Genomic DNA, 27966 nt, shown 5'->3' with positions numbered 1-27966 from the left:
GTGGCTCCCATTGTTATTCATGGTAAAGTAACATGTTTGGTCAAAATACCAGTTACTAGTGGGGGGAAAAAGTGCCTGTAAGGCATTATCACAAAAACTACATTAAAATTTTTAAATCACAAGCTTGTCCTTTCAAACAAGTCAGTTACTTTATTTTCCGTCCTCCTCTAAAACATTTATGCAGTACAGGCTGAATTTCATCCAGCTTATTCAATGTGCCTGAATCTTCCCCAAAGAACAAAGCTATTATACAGCTGATACCTTATTATACAGTCAGCTTCCTTAAAAAGAAGCATGCAATTTTAAACTCATTATGGAATTTTTGGTAATCAGATATCAGTGAATGTGGTTTGCAACCAAATGACCAATTTCCTGGTGCAAGGAGCTAATTTCTGGTACTTCAAGATAATCAAGACTTACTAACAATTTGCCTTTACAGTTCACTTCAGGGATAAAAACAAATTTAGCAGTTTCATAACACAGGTAAAGAATTACTAACAACAGATAAGATTTAATGGACTCTACAGAGAAGGGAGATCACAACTTTCCATGACAAGTTTATTCCACTCCACTAAGCAACAGGAAAAGGCATTTTAACATTCAGCTTCCCAAGATCTTAGAGAGCAGGTGTCAATATATTATCTACAGGTCTACTTTTAGATTGTATCTTGGAAATTAGTAAGGAAGGACATACAGCTGGTAAGACTTAAGTAGCTTCAAGTAAAAATCAGGAACACAGGGCAGAGAAAAATACTCTTGATCTCTGTATACATAGAGCAAAGAACTACTCCACATTACACTGGTGCTCACGAGATTCTTGGCAAGTTGTACCCCTTCTATTTTCAAGACAGCATTTCATATCTTTTCTTGCCTTGTGATCCAATTTGTCAAACATCCCATGAAGAATGGAAGGCCTGGCACAAACCATCCTTTACACACAGCTTTACCATCCATGAGGAAAATGAGAACTGTGCTTCCCACCCAAAACTCTCAAATTTTGCAATTCCTCCAATTCCATTTAGTTCATATTCTATTTATTGAAAGTCCATCCCATCTGAATACCAAATAAGAAATCAAGTGAAAAACATTTTCAGGCTACAAAACCAAATTTTAAGGACTACTCATTCCTACCAGATTTCAACCTGTTGCTAGACTTTGTACTCTTGTACCAAAATAACAATGCCTTTTTAGCATTCAGCTACAACACAGACAACTTTTCTGTTGTATTTGGTATTCCACACTTTAATCTATGAGTAGAGGCTGCATGACTATACCTTCTAGAGTAAAAATTTAAATAAATGTCAAAATGCATGTTAAAAAAAATATGTGCAGGGTTTAGTGAGAAGCATGAATGTATTCTGAAAGTGTTCTCCTCTGTACCTGATTTATACAAGCATAGAGCTCTTCTAAACTAAGAACATAAAAAGGTATGCTATATTGTTGACTACAGAATACTGCAAAGTTTTATTGCCATTTAAACAAAGAAGCCATAACAGTTAAATGAGCTCAGGCAATAGGTTTCAGCATCAAAAGGTGCCAGCTGTAAAGAGTTATGGCTAATTGAATATGGAACTCCTGCTTAATCAGATAACTGCTCTGCTATCTCCAAATGAAATGCCATTTCCATACTGTCTGAAAATGGCCTATTTTATTGGTAACCAGAGAAAACAGTATAAACTGTAAATAACATTAAGTGCTGTGTTTACCCATTCCAGGCACTGAAGTAGCAGGGGATCCAGGGCGTCTTGGTAAAACGTTTGATTGCAAGGATACCACAGCAGCTCTTTCCAGGAGCCCGCTCGCAGCTGGTGTCTCTCTCTGCAGATTCGGAGATGCTGGAAGCAGGGACTTTGGAGAGCCTTGTTTAGGAGTTGCAGGTTGAGGTGTAGAAACATTTCTTTGAGCTGCAGTCCTCTGACGAATTTCTGACAAGAACATGTACATACTGAATTTAGTATCTAGCATTATAGGCAAGATATTAGTAAAGGTACATTAATATTGTTATACCAATTAGCAAATTACAGAATCAAACAAAACCAGGAAGGTCTTAATATCATCAGCTGAGCATGTCACAGAAGTAAATACCATGCAGAAGTAAATACCACATAGAATACTGTATTTCAATAGCAATTATCATAACTGTTAAACACTTTGGGCAAAATTCTTCTAGAAGGCAATTAGAGAACAGAACCATAAAGTATCTGCTAAGGCAGAATGCTGGACATATGAATAGTTAGACTCAAACCACAATGCACAGAACTGACCACTTTTTACTCCATGGCTTAAGAATGCTTCCAAGTATTCAGCTTTTCATGGGACCAAAATTACTCAGTCAGTACCTAAAATGCCCAGGCTAAGTGCCCAGAGTTATTTTAAAATATCAGATTGGATAAATGAAACAACTCTAAAAACAGAAGAAAAGGTAATGCTTCTTTCAAGTAATGTAGTTTCACTCACTTGTTTCAGTAACCCTGTTATCAAACCACGTGCATGGATTCTCACAAAGCAAGAACGGGCTCTGCTGGAACACATCCCTACTTTTACCTCTTCTCACACCACTATCAGTTAGTATTGAATCACTATCACGAAAACCTTAACATACTTCCTCAGTTGTTCTTACCTGAAGCCAAGTATCACCAGAGTAACATACTATGGTTTCAATGCTGTAATAGTCACTATTGCAACAAATTGAACTGAAATGTAACCATTGCTTTAGGTCTGCAGATATTCACATGGTTAAAAAGTACCAGCTTAGTCTCTAAAAGGGACACCCCAGTAACACCCACACCTAAGGCTGTAATACCCTACACAGTTAGCATATAGCACCCAAGTCACTTTGAACAAGCTTGCATGTCTTCCTTCACAGCAAATGGAATTTAACACTACATTTGGACTCTAAAATCATTTCCATGAGTGTCAAGATTAGAGGGATTTTATCTGCTGACTTTGTGTCAGGCTGGAAGAGTTTAAATGCTTCACAGGCAGTTTATAGGTCCACTGGCAACCAGCCACTGGAAAATGGGTGTGCTGAGCCTGAAGGAACGATCCCTGCCCCCAAAAGTACAATACTACCACGCCAAGCTCCTGCTTTGGGTGGAGGAGGGGAGCATGCTACATCGGCTTGCACTAGCTAAGAAAAAGCTGCTATCACTGAAGTACTAGGTCAAACATAACAATTCTGTGGGAAAACAGCCAATCTAGTGCCATGAAAATTGCAACATACATAGGTTATGGTCTTGCCTACTTATCTGTACATATAAATAGGATTAATATACAACAGAAGAAAGAATTAAAATTTTGTTGGTATCACCACTTTAAAAACTACAAGTTAAAAAACTACAGTCTTACTAAAAATCCATCTAGTTCAGTTTCCTACAAAGCAGAACAAATTACTACTTTTCCCCCGCCACACCTTCATGTGCATAGCTGCATTACTTCACACAACTTCATCATCCAAATTACATCACCCCATAAGTCTGAAGGTTCTGTATTTTAACTTGATTTTAACAAGTTAGAAGTTAATGCTTGCCCCCTCACTATTTAAGATGTTCAGAATCTGGAAACCAGGATTAATTGGTGAGGTAGTTGCAGAAATCCCATCAGCTTTTCCTTGGTGACTTGTTTCTAGTTTGAAAACTGCTCCTGGTGTTGAGAGTTTTATCTGAAGTAAGAATTCATTTATGATGAACCTCCCCATTAACATGTCTTCAAGAGCTTTTTGTGAGAGACATTAGCAGCAACCTTTCAAGTTTTACTACACTAGGACAACTGCATTCTCTCTATGCCATCTGACCAACAGGCATGACCCACCTCCAAATACAAAATACTGATTAAAATCCATGATTTATTTAACCATTATTGTCAAGTTTGGTTTACAGTTTCCAGTCGTGTGTTAGTTTCCAAAATTAGGCTACAAGGTATGTAATTTCTCAAGTCTTCTCTGGTCCACATATGTACAAAAAATGAGTGATAAAGCCCAATTCCACTTGTTCCAAGATAATTTTCAACATGTATAAAAAGAGATCTTAATCCATTCTTTTTTCATTACAAAACCAAACAAAATCCAAAAATGCATGTTAGTTTTACATTTTGAAGGCTGTCTTACTAGATCACATGGTTTAAGCATATTAATTTTAATTGCTTAAGAGTTCTGAGTCTGTTTCAATAGGTCATGGCTATACTCACATTTATTCTGAGTCCATAATACACTATTTCTAAGCAATTTCCATGCCACCAGCAAGAGCTTTGCCCCTTATGCCTGTTCTTTCTGAAGGGTCATTTTTGGCAATATTTTTGTTCCTATAAAGATGCTGAACCAGTACTTTACAGTCAGTATTAGAGAGATGTGCTTCAGTAGTTTTAGTCTCATTACAGAGTTAAGAATGCAAGACTCATTGCTAGTTTCCACAAAATATTAGGTTATGCACAATGCCTTTATTTTTTGCCTTCACTTAGAAGTTCACTTGGCTTTCACTCTATTCTATGAATCATACTTAAGAGAACTTGCCAACACTCTGCTGCTCCCCAAGTAAGAGAAGTCACCAGAACTTGCATTATGAGAAAGTGAGAAACACTCTCCTTGGCAAGACCAACAGCCCATCCATTCCAGTGTTTCCTTTCATAGAGTGGCTGCAGATGTTATTCAGTGACAACACACAAACTTGAATTTCTGATGCTTACATTTCTGATAGCATCCCCAGGATCCATAAATGCATTGTCATGGGCATAGCAAGTAGAGCCCTGTCTCATCATCTTAGTATCACATGTGGACCCTTTACCCATGAACTCCCCTAATTCCTTTTAAATCTGCTGTGCACTTCCACAACAGCAGCCCTAATATTCTTCTGATGTAACTGAATATGATCTATATACTTCTCAAATTGCCTTAAGATACAATGTGTTAGAAATGAGCCTCTTGCAAAGTTCCAGATTTCCGTAATTCCAAGTTACACAGCTTAGCTAAGAAACATGTCCGTTGACCTCAACACTAACACAATATACAGGTACTGCTGATGTAGTTTTAACGATGTTTTGCCATTTTCCAAGGACTCTCTTCAGTAACAGTATTTGTGTATCCAAAAGTCAACTGCATGAAGACAGACAAATAGCTTAAAAATAGAACACAGTTCAAATTCTGCAGTTACAGGCACTGGACAATTCACACATATAAGCAGACACATTACTTAAGAGGTATCTACTCAACTGATGATTCAGTACGAGCTCTTAAAGACTATTACAATGTTGCAGTGGTGAGGCAGTGATATGTTTCATGTTTACAAGCATAACTATTTTATTTTTCCCTCACTTTGAAACACCTTGACTTTTGTAGAGAAGAATATATTATTTTTATAGAGCTACAGTACACTGCAGGTCAGTAGATAGTTTACATAACTCGTTGGCTTTAGTATCAAAGCCCAACCAATAATTTTCTTTCTTCCTCCTCATGCCTATATCCATCCGACAGCCTGCAACCATCTTTTATTGCATTACTTTTAATTCAGGTCACAGAGTGGTCTCATTTACAATACACCCCTGCTAACAGTGGTGTTAACAAAACGAGAAGAACAGGTAACAACAGGATATTGTTGATAAATATTTCACTGCAAATATATACTTACACTATTTTTCTCTATGGCCAAAGTACTGAATAAGCATATATTCACTAACTGTACCCCTCAAAACATTTCTGAACAGATAAAATAGCACTTAAATTTTCAAATTCCTTTCCTTCTGGATTTCCTCATGGTTTTTTTTATGCCAAACACAAGATTGACCTAAATCATCTGTTAAAACTACCATTACTTATTCAAGCAGTACATGTCAAAATCATGAGAACTGCAAAAAGAGCTAAATACACAGGAAAATTGGGGCACTACCAGTTGTTTTTCTGAGAACCAACTATTACGCAATACTGATTAAACCTTTGTACCAATTAGTATGATGTGCAAGCTTTCATTTCAACCAGTAAGTCAAAAACATACCAACTAACTAACCTTTCATCAGCTGACTCACACACAACATTGTCCAACTTGATTATACATCAGTCATTATTTACCCTCTTTTCAAAAAGACTCCATTAAAGAGCTCAAGAAAATGAGTTCTGTTGCTTAGCTATCTTGTGTCCAAAGTGAGCAAAGACAAGATCAGGGAAGATTTAATGTTAACTTGCTAACAGATACTTTATTATTCCTAACCACTCTAATTCTACCACATACTACATGCACCAAATTATACCACAACCACATAGAATGCAGGTGTCATCTAGTTACAGTAAGTTATATACTGCACAGAACAAAAGCTAATACTCATTTTGGGCAGACATTTAGTGTGAACAGCAGTAAGCTAGCAGGTTTTTTGATAGCGAAAAATTGAAATAATTACTGCATATAACAAGAACAAGTTATTTGGAAATTAAGTCTCCATAATTTCACAAGCCAAAGCCAAACACAGCATGTCCCTTTGAACTATAACACACCTCCAAATAGAATAGACTGACTAACCACTTACATGGAGATAAAAGCTGCACCGATTCCAAATTCAATGCGTTAGAGAACAGATCAGAAAAAATAAAATAAAATTGTGCTGTATATGAACAAAGTTACATTGACTCCTAGAATAATTTAGGTTGGAAAAGATCCTTAAGATCATAAAATCAAACTATAAGCCATGACAACCTAGAAAATTTATTTTCCAAAATCCTTCCCAAAGCTAAACTGCACTTTTATTCAGGTTCAAGCAAGAATGTCCATGCACCCCAAAAAGTTGAATCTCTTTGAAAGAGAACTGTACATTTTCTCAGTTGTGTCCCCACTTAGAGGCTATTGGTTCACAACATGACAGTCTCAGAGAGCATTCTTTGCAAATGAAACTGTACTAAAAGATTCCTTCCAACAAGCCCATGAGACCTGTTTCCAGCTGGCTCTAAATAAAAAGTTCTAAAGCACAGTGTGAGCAAACTCCTCAGCAAAAACTGGTTCACAAATCGACTCATACCACACTTATTAATGTAGACCACAGCCTATAGTCACTGGCTCTCAGAAATAATTCTATCTCAGAACTTCTCCCTCCCAGCCCTTCTATTAACAGTCAAGACACAATCAACACAACACAGCATATGCTGGACCCAACTGATCTGCTTTTGGCAGACTCTGGATCAAAAGCAGGGGCACTATGCTTTGAAAACCCAAACACACACAAGACTAATTAATAGAGACTCACCAACTCACTTCTCAGCACTGCTCCTTACACTTACTTGCTCCTTACTGCCTGGGTAGGGGGGAAGAGATCAGTCATGTACCTCCAAAGGAGTTCCAAAACTGCTGCTGCTCTCTTCTTAATAAAGCCAGAGTGACTAAAGACTTATCACCATCTAATTTATAGCTAATTATCTGTAGATTTCTATACAGAAACACATTTCCAGGCAGTTTCATACCCTGGTCAGTGTTACTTGCATTCTATAAACAGATCTGTCACCCTACTACCAGACTATTGGAGTAATTTCTAACATAGCTTAAGGAGGATGAATTTTATAAAGAGTTAAAAAAAGCCAACAGACTACCTACACATTACAGGTATAACAGAAAATTCTTGGCAACCACACATGAGCTGTATTAAGGCAGAGAACAGAACAGGGTGTCAGAATGGCCCTTCAGCCTGAATAAAACTATGAATGCTGAAGAAATGGAATGATGGGAGAGCAGGTAAGGAGCAAACTTGAAAAAAGCTGTTGTGCCTAAGACACCAGAAGAGATTAAAGCTTCACTATTGAGGTACTGCACAGCAACTATTCACTGTCAATGTCAACAAGTAAGGATAGTTTTAAAACATTTTCATGGCAATTTGAAGCTAAGCAAGAACAATAAACCAGCAAATTTGATGGTGCAGCTTATAAATACCCTTGTCAGTAAATCCAGGTGCTCTGCACCCAACAAAATGACTACTAAGACTGAGAAATGGGAAAAATGGAAGTTTGGTTACTCACAAGAATTTAACACAAAGTTGACAATTCTAATAATAAATTCTAAAGCAATCTGTCTATTTTATGAAAAATTATGCATATCAGATTCTGCAGTTTATTTTGAGCATCAGCCCTTTCAGGTTATAACAGCAAGTTAACAGCAAAGATCTGTCTTAAAGTGCGAGTACAATCCCCAGTAGTATAATACGAGGCAGCCTTCATACTGTGTTCATACAAGTATATTCAGTTTAACTACAGCACAGCATATTACACTCAACCTTAACAAAAATTAACAGTAGTTTGGTCACATAAATATTTGCATAAATACCACCTTTTTAATGTAAGCATTCTACTGTGTGTGATATCTTTAGAGTTTTGAAACTTGTGTGGATAATCTAGAAACAAGGCTTCCTTGAAACACATTCAAGTTTTTTTTCTATTTTTTTATTCAATAGCACCTTTAAATGGAACATCATAAACCGGTAAAGAAGTGTCCACTCTTTGCAACTAGAAAGTAGTTGAATTACGCACCAGCTTCTTTTTCCTCTCTGGGCACTAAACAGAAGTAGTTTAAGCACTGCATTAGGAAAGGTCTAACTAGCCATGAATAGAAACACAATTGAAAAGCTAAGTCAATGAATATTACACTAGATTTGAAAACACCTTAGTATTCTAGAAAAGTTGCAAGTATGCCACAAGGAGTTAATTTTCTCTCAGCTTTAACATCAAGCAGCATTAAATATTCTGCTGTCTAGAACATCAGGCTTTAGTAATAGATCCCTTATCTGAAAAATACAGAACAGTAATGGGCACAGCCTAATGAACAGTCTATTAACCCTAAATAAAGGTCAATTGATCTACAAATTTTATCATAGACAGACTTCTAGAGTGGAAATTGCTGTGAAAGATGAGTATCTATGCTAAAGAGCACCTGTTTTACAGGGCTATTACCTTGTCCAGGTCTTGGGGTTGCAGATGTTCCAGCAGATGGTAGTTCAGTCTCCTGCCAATTAATTATAAATAACATTATCTGAATGCTCAGCTCCATAGTACCTTTCATATAACATCAGTATCAATAACAAGACTCACCTTTCCACTTGATTCTGGATCAAACCTTTCAAGGATTAGTTTAGCAGTCTTGTATGTTTCCTTTTCCATTACTTCCTCAAGCTGGAAACAAAAAGGTTCCACACATCAGTAGAGAATTTTTCAAAGTATTTCTCCCCCACCATAGCACCACAGCCTCCCATTTACAAGCATCTCATCAATGTTACCAAAAGGTGAGGCTCATCCAATGAACCAGTAGCATTTTCAGATACCTGCAGATTTGCTGTATTCAATGGAAAATAAATTTTGCTTCCAAAAAGAGTTTCTGAACTCTAATGGACTACTTGTACTTAACAGCTTTATTGCAAGGAAACACCAAATATTGCTAATTGTTTACATATAATGAGGAGAATAATTACAAGCACCAACTTCAATAATGGAATGTGCAAAAATCTATCAGCCATCATTATTGGAAGTTATTAGACATGACAAGCAAATGACAGGCAATTCCTTAGATTTATTTCCTCATAGCACTTAATGCTATTAATTTAAGGAAGGTCATTAGCCAAGTGCTTTACAGAATAAAGTCCCTGTGCCAATTAACTGCTGTCAGCATCGATTTTAGATTATTTATTAGCAGAAGCAATTAGCTTGCTACAAATGCTGTGAAAACTCACTAACTAGAGAACAGCCATGGAATTTGCTCAAATGACTTTAAAGGCTAGATCTACATCTTTACAGCAATTCAAACTGCTTTTCAGAAAAAGGAACACGTTAAGAATTTAAATAAAAAAATTTACTGAGAACTATGCATACTTTAGGGAGTGTAATTAAAGCACTTCATTATTACAGCATTTTATTTACAATGCACTCAAGTGGCTTTATTGCTAATACACAGGCTTAATTAAAAAAAGTAATCACTAGTAAAGTATCATTTTAGTGGTTAACAGCCAACATCAGAAGCATCTTAACTTTAAAAGTGAGATAGTTGAAGTTATGACAAATACCTAATATGTATAGAAATTATAATACATTTTACAGTATCTTAAGCAGACCTTTCTAGATATGCTGACTAATGGCCATGTTCAGCTAAAAGTGGGGGCTTTGTTTGTTCTGAAGTTTGCTGTTGGCATAAACTGCAAAACTGAAAAGGTCAGTGGTCAAAAAATTAAATTCTCTCAAACTCATTTATCACTGCTAAAATAACAAATGGTGCAGGTTAACATGAATTTTATGCCATTATTTAGCTAGTGAGAAACTAAAGTTTCAGCCATTCTGCATATACAGACTGTGAAGGAGTTTTACATTTTGACAGACCTCAGGATTACAAATAGACCTCAGAAGCTAAATAAAAATTCACTCCATTTAATGGCTACTGTGTATTCATTTAACACTCACTCCTCCACACATTTCTTGAAGTTTGAGGCAAGGAATACTTTCCAGGCTGTTAATTAAGGACTGTTGAAACAAAAGGGAGTGAAGAAGGAAGTAAAAATCAATTTCCTAAATTTGTATTTCAGCATCACTTTGGAGTTAACCCACTAACTTCATAAAACAAATGCCACACAGTGCAATAAGAGCAGAATTAATGGCCTAATAGGAAAAATAAAGTACTTATTGCTTATAAAAGTAAAAATCGTAAGACAGATTTTTATATAAAGGGGTAAGGCTAGTGAGGTGAAGCTGCAAAGCAGGGAAGCATTAACAGTCAGTGCTAATATCTGGCCAGCAAATCAAAATTTAAAAAACCCAATTCACTTCACATCAATGAACATAAAATGCATGCAGTTGTCTGTATAGCCAAAAAGAGAAATAACCTTCTGCAGGACAAAGTGACCTTTAGGGGAGAGAAAAACCAGAATGCTCCACCATCACTCGACACTTTCTTTATCTAAAGCACTTCCTGCCACAGCAGTATTAGACAGTATCATAGCTATTTGTGGATACATAAGTTTTGCAAATATAGTAACATTATTTTGAAACATAATTCAACTCTCACCACAAGATTCAGATGTCGAAGTTATCCTTCACATTACACAGTTATTGGATAATTCAACGAGTTACTCTTCATATTTTGAAATTCATATATAGCTTTAAAATTCTAGTAAAGCTGAATCTGAACAAGAATTCAATATCACAACTGACTCTTTACAAATTTCTTGAAAATATATAGAAATTGTCAGGATTTCTGTAAGCATAGCCACATTTCTCATGCTTTCACTTATAGAATATACTCTTCTAAAGTAAATTGCATCTTGGCTGACAATACCAAATAAAGAACCAAAAAAGTCCAAGTTTACTTACTGTGAGCAAATTAGTGTAATTACTAGAAGAAAGTAAGAGCCTGTGTAAAATTTAAATACTACTTCTATGTTTGCATAGCAGAGGAAAACTGCTTGCGTGCCAACGCAGGAAGCTCATTGATGAATGTAAACCAACACACTGACTTCTGGAACATTCACCATCCTGAAGCATAATCTGGGAAGGGTTAACTTAACACTGAGCACTGGCTCACTAACATAGCAAATTGCTCAACACCTCTTCCTCTTTTTCTGTAAATAGTCTTCTCTGAGACCCAAAACTTTTCCTATAAAACCATTTTCTGCTTTCTGCCAAGGGCTAACTTGTAGTCTATCCTTATCAATAAAATTATAATACTGAGCAACCAGAATTAGAAGTGAACTCTCTAAGAAAGTTAATACCAGCCTAATCATGAATTTCTCATGGAATTAATCAAATATTAAAAAAGAAGTATGGAATCACATTCTCTTCATATGAGCAACTGTATCAATGAACTCCTTCCCAACAGGCAACCAAACAGAATTCCTTTGGGAACAACATCAGTTGCCTAAATTGAAAAGTAATACAAGTAATGTATTTTAAGCTTCTTGTAAATGCAATTTAGCAACCACAGACTTAAGTATTGGTGTGGTGCAAACCACTCATTATTCACCATACTACTACGTGAGTTCATGAACTGAGAATTACTTGGTATTTCAAACCCAACTACGAAGAGGTCTTTCTTTATGTTCACACAAAGCCATGACACTCATTCCAGTCCACCATTTAAGATATACCAGTACACATAACAGAAGTTCCATTAAAATCCAAAATAAATCATTTAAGTCACAGTAATCAAGTGTACTCTGAACAGATCCATGCCAACATTAAAACCACCAAAGTAACTGCTTTGCGTGAATGCTACATGAAAGAAATAATTCATTTGACCCATCGTCAGTAAATATGATTTTTAACTGTATTTTGAGTTTCCAACCGCATGTTTGCAGTACTCTAGCATATACCAGGTAGACAAAATGGAGCTTATACAACAACCAACTCCTCGCAGTGTTTTTATCACATACGAAAGTTATCAAAATATCAAAGGTTGCCTACACCTAGAATGCTGAAGACAAAGTTGATTAAAGAGTAATTATTTTAAGTAGCAGAACTCATATGCTGAATTTTTTTTCCCATTACTAACATAACTCCAAGACAGCCTTGAAATCAGACTAGTTGGGGGCTTTTTCCTAGATTAACAAATGCAACTTTCTAAACTCTTACCTGAAATGGCTGGGAAGTCTGTCAAAGTCTAATATTACACTTAGCCTACTATTCAGAGTAGCTGAGCAAGCTTCAGCAAAGTTTAATTCTAAAATTAGCAAGGTAATTACTACACTAGCTTCACGACTTTGTCCTCAGGCTAAGAATTATCCTATCTTTAAGACTGCTGTTCCAGGTAAACTCTCCACTAATTCCCCATGGTATCAGCTTGATACATGTCCTACGCCCTTGCTTTAATATGCTTAACCCTCTGAACTTGCTCATCTACCCATGTTCAGGCTTAAGGGCTGACATCCTCATTAACTGAGAAACTCTGAGGCCAAAAATCACAGCTAAAGAGTCACAAACACAACCACAGTATCCCTTATGATCAAGGAGGGAAACAAAGTTGTATCTTGAAGTAGTGCCTTAATTACAGCTAATTAACTTAATCCCTACCCCTAATTCATAACTCAACAAGCTTTAAAGTATTCACTAGGAAAAAAATATAAGACAGTCAGTTCTGTGAGAAATAAGTATTACACAAACTTTAAGTCAAAGTACAGGATAGACAATACTAATGGTAATTTCCAGATGAAGCATCTGTATTTGTCAAGTATTTTACCCACATGAGTATCCACATGACTATCACCAAAGCCAGAACAGAAATTAAACAGAAATTAATTTCTATTGAGCAGTCACTGCAAACCCACAAGGACATTTTATCTAGCCAATGAGGAGCTTACACCATTTATAGGTAAGCCCTGTAACAGCCTTATATCCCTTCAGCATGCAAGTAATGTCTGTAGGGAATAGGTGGGCCACATCACAGTAAAACACAAGTACTGTAACATTTTTCAAAAGGACAATTGTCTTCAGTATAAGATTGATCCAGCAATTAGGTAGCTGAGCTCCAACAAAGTGAAAAAGCACAGCTGTTTCGACAGGATCTGTGCCTAGGCAACAATTTGCATTACAAATAAACAGGAAACACATAATTTACTTATCCTAGATACTTTGAGGACCACAATGTAAATTTCTTAGTAACTAATCCTATTTGCAAACCTAGCAGCAAATCAGAATTCAACAGGGGAAAAAAAAAACCTCTCCCTCCCCATTATTTCACTTGATTTTTGTTTTGTTTTACTCAAAAGTAGGTTATTCATAGCCAAAGGCACTCCTTAGGAAGTTAATAAAACAAAACAAAATCAAGTCTGAGTATTATCAAAACAAAATTTTAAAGAATGCAATTTTATCAGTGTTTTTATCTAAAACATGAATTATATTCTGTCTTGTTACCTGCATCCCCTTCCAGCTCATTTCAACATATTCTGTATCGTGTATAATTATCTAATTTTAATGCTTAATTGAATATCTTAAATTATGATGAACCTCCTGAGTCCATCTTCTGAGTAAAAAATACCAACACTGCACTGATTCAAGAAGTTGCAGTAAGTCCTCTGTTTCTGGCTCCTTGCGAGGAACCAGGCACCCACAAGACCACGTGATAATCACAGACTGTGAAAAATATCTGAGTTATATGTTACTGGACTTCCCAGAACTCAGTTTCACTAATCCTATTTAGAAGTTTGTCTTTAATGATTAAAGCTTGACTTGCATATATACTAATGGCAATTTATACTTCCAGATTTAAATTCCCCATAGTTACACTATAATTTCATTATTGTTTACAAAGTATTTGTGCAGTTGCTTCATTTTTAACTACTCCTGGTTCTTCTACAGTATGCTGGTTTGATGTTTTGCATATGCAAAATACACATTTAGGTTTTTCCTGACTAATCTTTTATTCAATGCCTTTATTCTTAATTGCTTCTCACATACAAAAATTCAGCATTACTAGTTCTTCTACAATAAAGATTTTCATGATTACAGAAAACTAAACTTAAACTGAAATGAAGACTTTACATTTAAGATTCCAAAAACTCTTTTGTTCTCCACTGCGCTTTTTCGGCTTCAAGAACTTTTCCTTGAACGCTACCAAATGACAATGTTAATTGGAAACATTAACTAATTTCAGTTAAGCAGTTTTCATAAAATAAACGTAACAATGCAGTTGTCATGCTCATTTGTTTCTTTCCCAGAAAATGTAAGCCTCTCAAACCCCTTTGTATCACCACTACAACCAAAGGACACATCCATTTAAATACTAGCAAATCCTCTACACCAAAGGACAATGACATCAGTAGGTTACAGGTTATCTTTTTTACATCTACATTTTAGAAGTGGTAAAACACAGATCATGACATAATACCAGACTCTTATGCAACTCATTTTTGGTACCTTTGTTGTGGGTTTTCTATTAATTTAGCTACCATGGCAAAATCCAGAAGGTATGAGGTGAACACTTTGGGCAACTCATTAATAACAAAGCCTCATAATACAATTTTTGGAGTTTTGGAGGGAGGAGGAGTTGCTTTGGTGGGGTAGGGTTGGGGGGCTGAGAGTGTTAGGGTTGTGGTGGCTTTTAAGTTTTGCCTTACAAGGCAGCTGAAGCCAACCATGTGAGAAAACAGCAAGCTTCCTTATGGAATTATTAAACAGAGAGGAAACAGCTTTCAGTGTTACAAACTTTGCAAAGAGGGCAAGTTATCCAAGACTTGGAACCTTTTCCATCCTAAATTTGTCTAAGATTAAATGTTGATCAAGTTTGGTGCAAATATGTGGCATACACCAGTTTTAGTGGACCATAGCAACCATTTTTTCTTGACATTTTACTTACTATTTTTTTCTTTTGAGATTTTAAATCTTCCAGCGCATCATCTAAAAGAAGAATATTATACATTAGTTTTCAAATATAAATTAAGATAATTTTAGCACACTCTAAACATTGACTTCGCCTTGTGAAATGAGGAAAAATTATGCACTGACCACTACCAACTCTACACATCAGTAAAGTTTGTATAAAATAACTAGAGATTTTATGGGAAAATAAATCACTTAAAATGCTGAAATCACTTATAAATTATAGCCCACTGTTATCACTTTACAGTTATAACTATTAAAAAATTTTATGTACCATTTCTTCATTAAGCAAACCAATTCTAGCCAGTGCCCTGCTTTGACCTACATTAAAACTGGTACAACAATGGACCAAATACATTTAATCTCATGAGTCAAAATACAGAAAAAAGCTTGAGGTCTAAGCATTAATATATCTGAGCACCAGATTTACTGGGTTCAGTATTTCCACATAAACCTCTTAACACATACTAGTTTCAAATGCCAGGTCAATTCCAAGCTTCAAAGCTCAATCTATTTCCCCCTTTCTATACATTCAGACTACAGCAAAACCCCCCAGTTTTGTAAGAACAGATACCAGAAGGTCATTCTACTACTAAATGTTAAGAAACTGTTACAACAAGTAGGCACAGCACCTAACCTCTCTAAGAGGAAGAAGAAAGACCAAATGCATGTGGGATTTTCCTGGAAGTCAGTGTTTGGAGCTTGACACTCAAGGAAAACTCACTGTAATAAACCATCACCTAATGCAGAAGATACTCTCTCAACAAATTAGCTTTCTACTACCATCATTCACAGCAAGAAGATTGTAACAATAAACTGTACAACTTTTTACCCCTTCTCAGCTCTACTGAACACTGGCAGTTTACCTATTTTTACCCATTTTTTCAGATTTCAAAGAAAGGAAAAGCTTCATAGAACTATAAGACAAAACCAAAACCAACCAAACTAAATACACTTTTTTTTGTACCTTTATTTATTTGTAAGTAAGTATCCTATACCATTTAAATTTACTTCAGGAAAACTGTTTCTTAAAATTAAGGGGACAAATAATTACTAGCAGAATGCAGAAAATCCATTTTGATCAGATAAACCTCTTATTAAATGTCCACAATACTGAAACTGGCATGCACATATCCAAAAGGTTATTTTTTATGCAATAAAAGGGTAACTACAACTATCCGTATTTGTTAATAGGACACGAAAACAAGACCGTATTTAATACTAGGCTGGAGCACAGAAGCTGGACAATTCCAGAAAGTGTGCATCTTCAAATTAGTAAGGTTCCTTTCAATAAATTTTACATTTATATTAGAACACAATCTCACATGTTGCTCCACACAGATTAACATCTTGAAATGTACTGCAATGCAGTGTGGTATCACAAAGCCAAATAAACAGCAGACTACAGCCAACTGTTAATGGCTGGTTACTCAAGAAACTGAAATTGCTTTTGCTACAGAAATGCCTAGAACATCTTCAGGCATAGCCTTCCATGAAGCAATGCAATCATTTTAAAGTGTGGGTGTTTCTTTCTGATCACTGTACCTCCTGTATTCAACAAGAACCTCATGAAACACCTGCCCCTTCTAATGTGGCCAAATGGCAATTACTGCAAAGTACTCTCAAGAAACCAATATATCTCATCTTAATTAAACCTACAGAAAAAAAAAAGAATTCATACTAGAGAAGTCAATACCTGCAATATACCTCATTTCTTTTCTCCACGCTTTGGGACAGATCAGCCTAAATCTCCCTTAACAGTTGTTTGCCTGACCAGTCCTAAAAACTGAAATTCTATCATTTCTCTGCATCGCCTTTCCTGGAGTCTAGCTATAAATTTTCTTCATTCACAGCATCATTCCCAAATCTGGTGTATACTGGTCATCCAGCACAGGGCTTTGTTGTATTAAATAACCACCTCCAGTGTCTCAGTATGTTATACTAACTTATCCCAGAATAAAAACTTAGCTTTGAGCAACTCGGTTGACAGTTTGCTCTCTCAGCGACACTTTCTCCTGCTTTACTGCTTCAACTCTACAGCCGATTTTTCTTTTTCAAACATAGGACTTTTATCTCTGAGCTAAAACACTTCATTTTTATCCAGTCTCTGGAACCACACAAAAATAATCCCTTTTGACATGTTCTATCATCTACTAAACCCTTTAAACACAGGTTCAACAAAAGCACTAGACTTACCTCTATGCTCAAAACAGCAATAAAGACATTTAAGCAAAATAGAAAAACATACTTTTTTTTCCTATTCAGCCACAAAATGCAAATCATTCATTTCACCTTAGAAATGAATCACACAGCACCACGGAATATATGGACAATTTTATTTCTACATAAAAATGTATGTTCTGCACTTGCATATCAAATACAAACATTAAGTTTAAGAAAAATTCTAAAAGTGATGTTTAACTTGTAAGCTGTCACAAATTAAATACATCATGCTGTTCTGCAAGTCATAAAACACAGTGCAACATTGAGGTTTTCCTGTATTATTGCTCACATCACCATGAGATATTGTTACAGGCTGGACTGCTTTCAAGGAAAGTCTCAAATGAATTCTAACTACTGCAGACAAGTGCCACAGATGCTGTTTTTAAATAGCATGCAGATTCATTCTAATGCAAAATTTAACAACTTTTTATATATATTTGAACACCTCCATTACTTTTTGGTTTTGTTACACGACTTCCAATTTTCCTTAGCTCTTAAAAAAAGCAGAAAAACACCTGCTTACACCTTTCCCACTCAGGAAAACGTAAGCATGCTTTGGAGAACTTGAGAGAGAAAAGCTATCTTGACAAATAAATTAGACACATCAGCTACAAATCTCTTCCCTTTTGTATAAGGATAACAGATTAAGACTGCTGGAATACTTGCGAGATGCAAGTATCAAGGGAACTACTACTATTGTTTATATTTCCTTTCCCTGTGCTCCCACTTCTACACCATATTTTATTCCATTACACTTTTGACACATGCAAAGACAGGAGAAAGTTAGCACAATTTTATAAATTAAGTGGAAGGTTAAGCAGTTTCCTTCCTGTTCTTTCATGAATTATGGGGTAGAAAAAAGTTCAGCTCATACTACCCAGCATCAACTAAAAGGCTACTCTTGTCCTCCTGGAAGCCAAATGATCAAAGCATTTCCATTATCATAGCAAGCATCATTCTCAACTAGCTACATATTAAAAAAGCAAACAAACAAACACCACAAGGAGAAAGTACTTACTATTCCTTTCTGTCCGTTTGGAAAAGAAAAAAATGAGCAGTGTTCTTATACACCAGATTCTTTAGAAGACAAAGAAGAATTATATTAATTAAAATATATTACAGCAACCATTTCTGAAATCATTTAGCAAACAGAATACTTACCAGATGAGATTTTATTTTGCAAATACAAAGGACAGAAAACTTCAAACAGTATTTATATAAAAACTAAAAATTAAATCAGCATCTTGTCAACAAGACATCAACATTGCTCTAAATAAAATCGTATTTTCTACTAAAATTGTTACTTAAGGCAGAAATACTAAGGCAGCAGCAGCAACATCATCACTTGCTAAAAAATGTTCAGCTGAAAATTACTTAGTCATCACTTCTTATTTGATACTTTCATAATGTATTTTTTCCAAAAAAAGAAACTTACCAGTTAAGGCCCAAAATTAAGGCCCCAGAGATTTGTGGGAAGAATTCTAATACCAACGAAAACCATGAGATACAGCTATTGTATAAATGTTCTCCCAAGCAGAATTAACTGACCTGAGTCCTAGTGATTTTAGAGCTCTAGGTCTACTCAGTTTCTGTAGGGTTTCAGCTGACTTAGCTGGAGCAGTTTATGTCAAGATAAACTGATCTATGACCATTTTACATTTGAAAGGTCTCTCTGCAATCATCAGGACTTCATTTGTTTTAAAGCTTAGAATTGCTTATAAGTATTAAGCCAATACATTTCCTGGTAAGTTATTCAGTCTAAGTCAAGGGGCAAACCTCATACATCAAGCTATTCCAAGCATCTTATTTAAAGCGCTCCTAACGTTAATTAAATAATAGAGCCTAAATTAGCAATGTTTCATTTAAGAAAAAAAACAGTCATAAAGGCTAGAAAGGTTATCTGACTAACAACATGCATAAGAAAGCACGCAAAAGGCTTTAAGATTTCAAATAGTTTTGACTTAATTCATAAGAACATTGTCTGTATTTATATAATGGTTGCCCAATTAAAAATGTCTTCACATATTAACAACACAACCCAAATTAAGCAAGTTAGATGATGCAACTGGAATCTGAGAGCAACCTATCCAAGGTAGGAAAAACAAAGAAGTTTAACTATTTCATGTTCAAAGGTGTGCTAAAATAACTGATCTAAGAATACAGGTTGATTTATCTGCTTACACAACACAAAACGTGTCTTCATAAACTACCAGAAGAAATAAGTGTTTACGGGGTTTAAATTGCCTTAAATATCTTGTTACACAGGCAAAAGCATTACTTCTTTTTTAATGTATGCCTTAGAGTCTTCTGCCTAAAGCTGTATTCTAAATATGGTAGGACACCATGAAATAAAAAAGCATTTCCACTTTAAGAAATCCAAGATGAAAATTTAATAGCAGACCATTTCAGACCAATTTTACCAAAAAAAAAAAAAACCAAAAAAACAAAAAAACCAAAAAAACCAAAAAACACCATATTTCAGTGAAAATCAGAACACTCAAATTAAAACTAATTCAAATAAAAATCAGTTCAAGAAGAGCACCCTTCTAAAATGCTAACATATTTTTTCAACTGTTCCGGTATCTCAGTATACATTTAAAATTAATGAAGTTATATTCCTAAAACTTAACTTGCTCCACCAACATCAGTAACTTGCTGAGACCCTGAGGGACTGACCTAAGGCAGAAATAAGTTGGTGAGTGACTGCAAGCTGGAAAAGGCAGACATACTCCAGTTTGATTAGGGCTGAAAAATCTCTAGAGTTATTACTGGGTGGCACCAGGCATTCAGCATGGAATCACCTCTTGACCGAGAACAAAGACAAGCTGGCAGCTGCTTGCCACTCATATCTGCCAAAAAAAAGCTGAAGAGGAATAGCTTAAAGGAAAAAAAATCTGATAAACAGTTGCAAGTCATAAGAGAACAACAATCTAAGTCCTAGTAAGCTGATATCTAAGTCAGAGTTTTACAGAGAGCCATCCTGAGAAAAACAAGCAGAACTGGAAGACAAACTAGAGAATTGAAGTCCAACATGTAAATTCAAACCACAGCACTAGAAGCCATCACCTTCAATAATAAAATTTCTACACTAATTCTAACACATCTATGCAAAAGGAGGCAGGTAATACTTCCTCTTTTACAAGCTTCTCTATCAGCATGAGCAAGCCTCACACACTAACAACAAAGACTTCAAAATGCTTGTCCTTAAGAACAAAATTAATTCATATTACTGCCAAAGATTAATTTGAGCTCTAATTTCTATATTAATCCTTTCCAGTCAAGATACTGCTGCCCATGTATCTTCTCCACAGGAACCCACAACAGCAGAATATCAGTATATTATGCATAACAAAGTACGACATACAAAAAGCATCTTCAGGCTGGGGGTTTTCTGCACGTTATGCTGACCCACACTCATCAAACTTGCAAGGCCTTAAATATTTACTTTTGACTTTGCCTTTCAAGTCTAAAGCTAAGGCACCTATAAGCCATGCTTTCACACAAAGGTGCTGTACAAATACAGAAGTACTCATGATCATTTCAGCAAATTAGCAAATGCACTGTGTTCCCCGTCGGTAGGAAAGATGCTCAGCAGGCTGCTTTCACCTCCCTGATGGTCTGGAACAGCAAAGCAGCTGTTCAGTGAGGTGGAAGCCCATTTTCTTACTTTTAGAAAAGTAGATTTCTTAGAAAACAAAAGCCACTCATCAGGATAAGCAGCCAATCAGCTCAGTGGAACAAAAATGTAGGCAATTACTTCCTCCAGTTCACATACGATGAAGTCTGCATACCTTCTTGCTGAACAAAACAGTCAATGATTTTCCAGAAAAACAGCTAATTGTGTAAAACTGGTCTTCAATACACTTAGGGTGACGACCTTTCAAGTCAATTCTGTGTTAATAGCCACCTAACACATGAAAGTAAGTTTTTCCATTCATTTTTGTATTTTTTCCCAGGCTTTATACACTACATTTTACGTGCAGGTGACATGCCTTTGGTTGCTTCCATATAGTAATGTTACTTTTCAAATTGCAGTAAAAATAAAACCCAAGATAATGCTCTTGTGCTTATACATTACAGCTGTTCAGATACAGCTCTCTAGCCCCAGTACAATTTGGACAAACCAAGTAACTTTAGATGCTATTATCTTTTGATGACAAGACTTAGTTCTATACTAAACCCAGACCCATGAGAGACATTCCCCTCAAAGAAAGTGTCTGCCTAACTACTTGAATTTATTTTAGAAGAAAAAATTCAGCAAGTTATGACATCTCAAGGATTGTCAAAGAAAACCCAAACCCCTGCTGAGATGTATTTTCCATCTCCTTTTATCAAAGAGACAGCAGTTACAAAATAAAAAGGCATATTTACTTACATCAATGGAAATGCAAAAAATGGAAGTGTCATTGTCAGCCTTGCTGTCCATTCGTCAGGAAGACACCACAAATATACAATTAAGCAAGTAATAAGGTAAAGAAGTGAGGAGTAGAGAAGAAGCCTTCCAACCCATAGTTTCTGTAGCCTCTGATTTTTTTCTCTAAATTCTTCTAATGTCTGTATTTCCTGCAAATAAACAGGGTTCAGCCTTTTTAGTGAAATTAGTAGGTAGTTTTACTAAGCTGCCTTGAACTGTTTCCTAAAATCAGCCCTATCACTTTGGTACTTGATTAGAAAAGTCAAGCACCTTTTTGATAAATGACACTACTAAGGTTATGATATGGGCCACTTGCACCTTATTAGCAATTAGTAAGAAAAGTCAAAAATCAGCACTTTTCCACATTTGTAATGCATTAGTATATTTGGGACAAGTGAAAAATACCAGTATCTTATGAATGGCAGTCTTCACAATCACATAAGTCACTACTAACCATACTCAGCATTCTAAAACTTTCATCAGGTACCTGTGGAATTTTAAATGCCTCTAACACTTTCTACTAACATGGGGAATTGCTGAAACCTCTCCATCACCTCACTTGTTTTCCTTTCAGTGCTTTCCTCACATTAAAAGTGAAATCCTGAACATCTGTATGATGCTTCCAGCATATTAGTAAGTGATGGAGCAATGCTCTGCTATGTGAACCATTTTGACTGGATTTTAAGTGACAACAGAAGTACTCGCACTTTCATTAAAAGGAAAACAAAAATATCAGCAGCATATTTCAAAACAGTTAATTTCCCCACAGAGTACAGACATCTGTCACAAATGCTGGTGAAAAATCACAATGGATTACTGAACAATCTATCCAGTTATTCTGCCCCTGACTTTACTTACCACCACTACAGTTACAACTTCTACACACAAAAGCATACATTGAAGCTTCTCTAATCAACCTGATGAATGGAACTTTGCATTAGTGACATTTTCCATTACATGGGACTTTAACCATTAGTTATAACTGAATTGTGCAATCAAGGCAGCTTAATATTCATTCCCATTTCAGGCTCTCTAAATAAATACTTGCCCTGTAGTTTCTCACTATCTATTATACAGTATTGGTATTTTATAAATGACTAAACAATAAGGGGAAAAAAGATAATTCCTCTGAAATGCAGAATCTCTACTACTGGAATAATTACCAAAATAATTTAAAATTTCATTAGAGTATTTTACCTAATATGAGAGAAATACATGGACAGCAAAAATGAGGCATATTTCTAAACAAAAATCAAACAAAGCACCAAAAAGCAAACACATACCTTATCAATTTTTTCTAACACTTCTACAGTGGAAGGTTTTGCCTGCTTACAAGGGAAAGAACAAAGATATTAATCTCACTTTTAAAAACTCAGTATTTGGAGGATTACTGTACATTAACAGTTTCCTAACAAAAAGACATATTCATAATAGATTAATAAATTATCTATTTTACATAAAGGTAAGAAGTTTTCCTACTTTAATGGTGACAAATAGAAGGGACCATAATGAATCACTATTTTACAGCTGGCATTATTCTTAACAGAAGGCTCCTCTCCTACATCACAAAAAATGAAAACCTATAATGCATCTACAGCACTAATGAATGCATGGGTGGAAAGTAAAACAAGAACAGAGTTGATGAGTGGAAGAAATAGGCAAAACACAGAGAATATAGAGAGGAAGCCCTAACCTGAGTACTCCAGCTTTTTCTTACTATTCTTTCCATATAAGGACACATAGTATAAATAAATCATAAGCAACTGCAAGTAAGTGTTGCCATCTCCAATAAAATTCCTCATAGGAGCAACTGGAAATCCACCTTCTAGGAATCTTTCCTAATTTCTGAGAATTATCAAGCCACAATCTTTCCCCACCCTTCACACCACAAATTCAAAAAGCATAGCTCACAGTGAATCACCCTTGAAAGTGAGTTTCTACTATACAAAACTGACATTCCACCTAAGTTTCACCTGTAAAGGAGTTTTGTATGGAAGGCTCTGAAGCCAACTGCTAATAAGCAAAGGCAATTCTAGACTCAAACAACTCACACCTGCCAGGAGAGTAGTCAAAAACCTCATGCCCCTTCTTCCTCATAAACTCAGTACACCACTCAAGAACATACAAAGCAGTAAAAGCAGGTAAGAAGACACACTTGTACAGGACTAAGAAGCTACCAAACTTTGTTAAAACAGACAGAAATGTATTCTGCACATATTCATTTTTACCTAGGTCACCAACTTCTCAAGTCACAGATGCTGCAGTCTCTATCCTAATGATGCACCACAAAAGTATTTAGATTTACAGAAAGAGTTAAAACGGTATTTTTCTAAGTTAACCAAGCCAGTGACAGACTGGTACTACAGAGGAAATAAAGGACAACAGCAGAGTTTCACAGCTTACTGATTTAGCAAAAAATGCTTTTAGTCATGATACCTCACTACTGGACTTTTAAGGGACATACAGGAAAAGTTTAGCACTAACATTCAGCCAGCATTAACAGCCAACATGTCCTAGTCTTCTAGAGTAAAGATTACTACATTGTTACACAATGTTACTTACCCTCCACCTTGAAATTAATCCACCCATCTTCTGTTCTGGACGAATGTTGGCAGAGCTATCAATCTTCTACAAGAATTCACAGCTAGAAATAAAGTATTAAGCACTTAGGAGCAATCTAATGACATAATCAAAGACTCTCAAATTCATTCCAACATCTTAAGAAATCAAAATATTGCATAAAGCCATAGTCTTGCTATCTACCTACGTGTTATTTTTAAATCCAGTTTTCTGATTCATAGGCCATCTTGTAAGTCAGTTGATCAGCTCAGATGCGGCCAAAGTCATTTTTATTTTGGAAATACTTAACCAGAGGGGAGTCCCAAAAACACAGGCACAAAGTAACTGCGAAAAGAGACACCAAAATGCTCCAGCAGAAAAACAATTATAAAAACTTAGTACTGGGCAGGATTATTCAAGATACTGATTTCCAGTTGTTTCCTCTGCTTCCCATAAGCATAACTCAGTGTTCCTTTTCAGCTGTCACTCTAGGCATTCAGCACTAACATCCTTCTGTTCATGAGAAAGCTTCTCAAATAAATCTACTTCCTTTTTATGCTCTCATCAGTAAGAATACACATGATAGCACTATTTTCTTTTGTATGCTCAGTTTTAAGTTCAAATAACCAGTTTCAAAGATTTCATCTGCTATACAAAAGCACTACATTGGCAGGTCTTCTCTGCACATCAAATTACACTAAAACAGTTCCAAAGCCGCAAAAGCAGCTCACCTCACCCTACAAACCTGGAACCCATGAACAACACTAATTTGATGATCTGGGTCTAAGCTCCTGAACTAAAATTGTAGCAACTTTCCATCAGAAGGTAGTTGAATCAAGGGACTTTGAACTTTAGGATGGCAGAATTTCTCTCCAGTCATTTAATTTACAAGTTTTTTATCTGTTGAACGAAAAAATAATCAGTTCAAAACAACCCTGACAGTAAACTAATACTCAATCCCAACCAGGGCTCAAACCTTTTTCATTCTGGAATGAAACACTAACACTTATTAAAACAAAGCACTGATCTAGCTAGACAGAATAATAATACATAAGTGATTATCATCTCATTTATTAAGTTTCCTTTGGCCAAAAATGGAAAGGTATATTTCAATCCAAGTTTGTTTTCAAATTGTCTGAGGCTGTTAGAACAAGTTAATATGTATAGGATATGCACTGCTCACTAGCACAAACACTACTGTAGTCTGGTAACCTCATCATCTTTTAAGAAAGCCAAGGACTTCAGAACTATAGGCCCTATTGGTTTCAGAAGTCAATCCTTAAAGATAAGGAAATCCGTACTGGAAATGCCATGAAAATTAAGCTGGAACAGATGGGCAAATTAGCTCTGCTGCTGCCAAATTAGTACCACAAAGGGGTGAGATATGGAAAAAGCAATTACCCCTTGGACTCGAACAAATTCTCAAAATAATCACTACTGCAGCAACTCACCTCAGTAAAACAGCAGCCTTTTTTTTTTTTTTTCCAAACCCAATCCAACACCAAGAATTTTACACAACTGTGACTTTGCAGATACAGGTAAGTTTTTGCATGGCAGGTATTGCAGTAGATCCGTGCATACACTTTCTTCCCAGATATTTCTACAGAGATAGATGGCTTTCATAGTGTTTTGCAATCAAGATACTATGTCAAATAGCCAATTGAGAAGTCTGTAAAGCTAGCACAAAGCTCGCAAATCTAGCTTGCTTTCCTAGCACTGTCACTGCTGTTAGGGGTGGACATAGAGAGACACAGAGATGCTCACACAGCCTTTGTGTGTGCCATTTTCCTTCAAACCATAGTTTGAGAACCTCTCCACTAGAAGTGTTAAAGGATCTTTTGGGAATAGGTCATCCATGAGCTATTGGTGACACTGACTTATATCAATAACACATTCACAGAGCTATTGCTACGCAAGTTTTTTTAAATATCTGGCAAATGCTCAGAAGAGAAACAGGTCTGGCAAGTGTCACTTACACATGTGATTTTACAGGAGCTATGATGACGACAGGCTTTACAGATGCTGCTCTGCAAGTCTATAATACTACCAAAACCCTTCCCCAAAGAGGTATTAAAGGATTAGGGCCACTAGATTCACATTTGCAGTTTAGTCACTGAATCCTCAGTGAGGAGATGGAGAATTTTCTCTGATTTCCTTTTTCCCCTCTCTTCTTTTTGACATGACAACACAACTTGTCTTCAACTGTTTCAAACTCTCCTCCTTCCTCCTTACTTGCCACTCCACATACCCACCACTAATATCCTGCTATTCATGGCAAGAGATCTTCCACATGTTCTGCCTTCCCATTCCCTAACCAACAAATTATTGCATAGCACTTTTCCCTTCTGAAGGCTGCATTCTAGCACAGAGCTGTGCATGCCACTGACTAAGCAGTAGTGCAGTTGGACTTATTTCCACGTCCATTATCACAGATTCAATACACAAGTAAGACAGCTGCAACATGTCCTAGGCTTAAAACAGACAACAGAATCGTTAAAAACACTGAGAAGAAAATCTTAAGAAAACACTACTACCAATTTTGTTACCTGACTCACTCAAGAAAAAAATAGATAGCAGCTCTTCTACTTCCAAAACATGTATATTATTTATTTAAAAGCAGAAGTGCCAGACTAAGAGACCAGAGCAGAAAAAGCTTCTCTTTTGAAAGAGGCATAAATCCACAAAGTCATCCACGCCCATCCACCCAGGTGGAGAAAATAGCTTCATGATCTCATTACACTTTTATCAACTCAGTCTCAAATTTCTTCAGGCTTGTTAATGTTTTAAAGGTTAGAAGTTCTCCAAAAACTCAGTCTCCTAAATAAATTTCAATAACTGACATGCTGAAATTCAAGACTGAGAAACATCAAGGGAAGACATATTAAAAGAAAAAAAAAGAAGTTAGCAACTCATAATCAAGGCCTTGCATACAGACATACAGAGCTCTCCCTTAAAGGAATGGGCAATGCTTTTTAAATGGGTGCTTCTTGCAAACTTAGTGACTTCACTTTATGTCAATATTTTTTAGATATTTACCATTACAAAGAACACAAGTTCTACCTTTCAAGTTGAATCTCCAGTTCTGCTCAGAGTTCTCTCACAATTTACTGACCTCAGAAACTTCCACTGGGACCATAAAAAGTTTCTCCAGATGAGTGCCACAGACAAGGAAATAAGCAAAACGAAACCAGGAGCATCACCCACCACCTACTGCTGGCCTGTCCCAGGACGCCCCAGCTACAACAAAATACTGAACTTTTTTCCATTTAAATTTCGTTTTCAGCTGTTTCTGTCTGGAAGCATCCCACAGAGGTCCTATGCTTTGTAGAGCCTTAATTAAAAAGGCAAATTAGCTCCCACACGGACCGCAAAGCGAAGGAGCGAGAAGTGGGCGGGTCAGGCGCTCTTTTTTGAAACCCACCCCCTGGCAGCCTGCGCGAGGGGCCGCCAGCGGCCGGGGCCC

General features: G+C 36.1%; 1 protein-coding gene across 3 annotated transcripts in view; it reads right to left on the bottom strand.

Annotated features, from left to right (window-relative positions):
- The window catches only part of LNPK (lunapark, ER junction formation factor), a 47024-nt gene extending 22418 nt beyond the window's left edge, over positions 1–24606 (bottom strand). For 2 of the 3 annotated variants that reach the window (XR_001862412.1, XM_017735762.1), the window contains exons 1-8: positions 24507–24606; positions 23228–23272; positions 21906–22093; positions 18549–18607; positions 15285–15325; positions 9047–9127; positions 8909–8960; positions 1707–1925 (exon numbers count right to left, since the gene is read on the bottom strand). Coding sequence is in view for 2 of the 3 variants with exons in the window: in XM_017735762.1 (XP_017591251.1) it covers positions 1707–1925; positions 8909–8960; positions 9047–9127; positions 15285–15325; positions 18549–18607; positions 21906–22093; positions 23228–23272; positions 24507–24533 (712 nt within the window). In the remaining variant the exon portion in view is untranslated. The remainder of the gene's footprint in view (positions 1–1706; positions 1926–8908; positions 8961–9046; positions 9128–15284; positions 15326–18548; positions 18608–21905; positions 22094–23227; positions 23273–24506) is intronic. The other variant, XM_008634739.2, reaches the window with a different exon arrangement.
- Positions 24607–27966: the final 3360 nt, after the last annotated feature.

This window comes from Corvus brachyrhynchos, unplaced genomic scaffold (genome assembly GCF_000691975.1).
Source record: "Corvus brachyrhynchos isolate BGI_N302 unplaced genomic scaffold, ASM69197v1 scaffold255, whole genome shotgun sequence".
Classification (NCBI taxonomy): Eukaryota; Metazoa; Chordata; class Aves; order Passeriformes; family Corvidae; genus Corvus; species Corvus brachyrhynchos.
The sequence above is the reverse complement of the archived record's forward strand: the minus strand, read 5'-3'. Positions and strand labels throughout refer to the sequence as shown.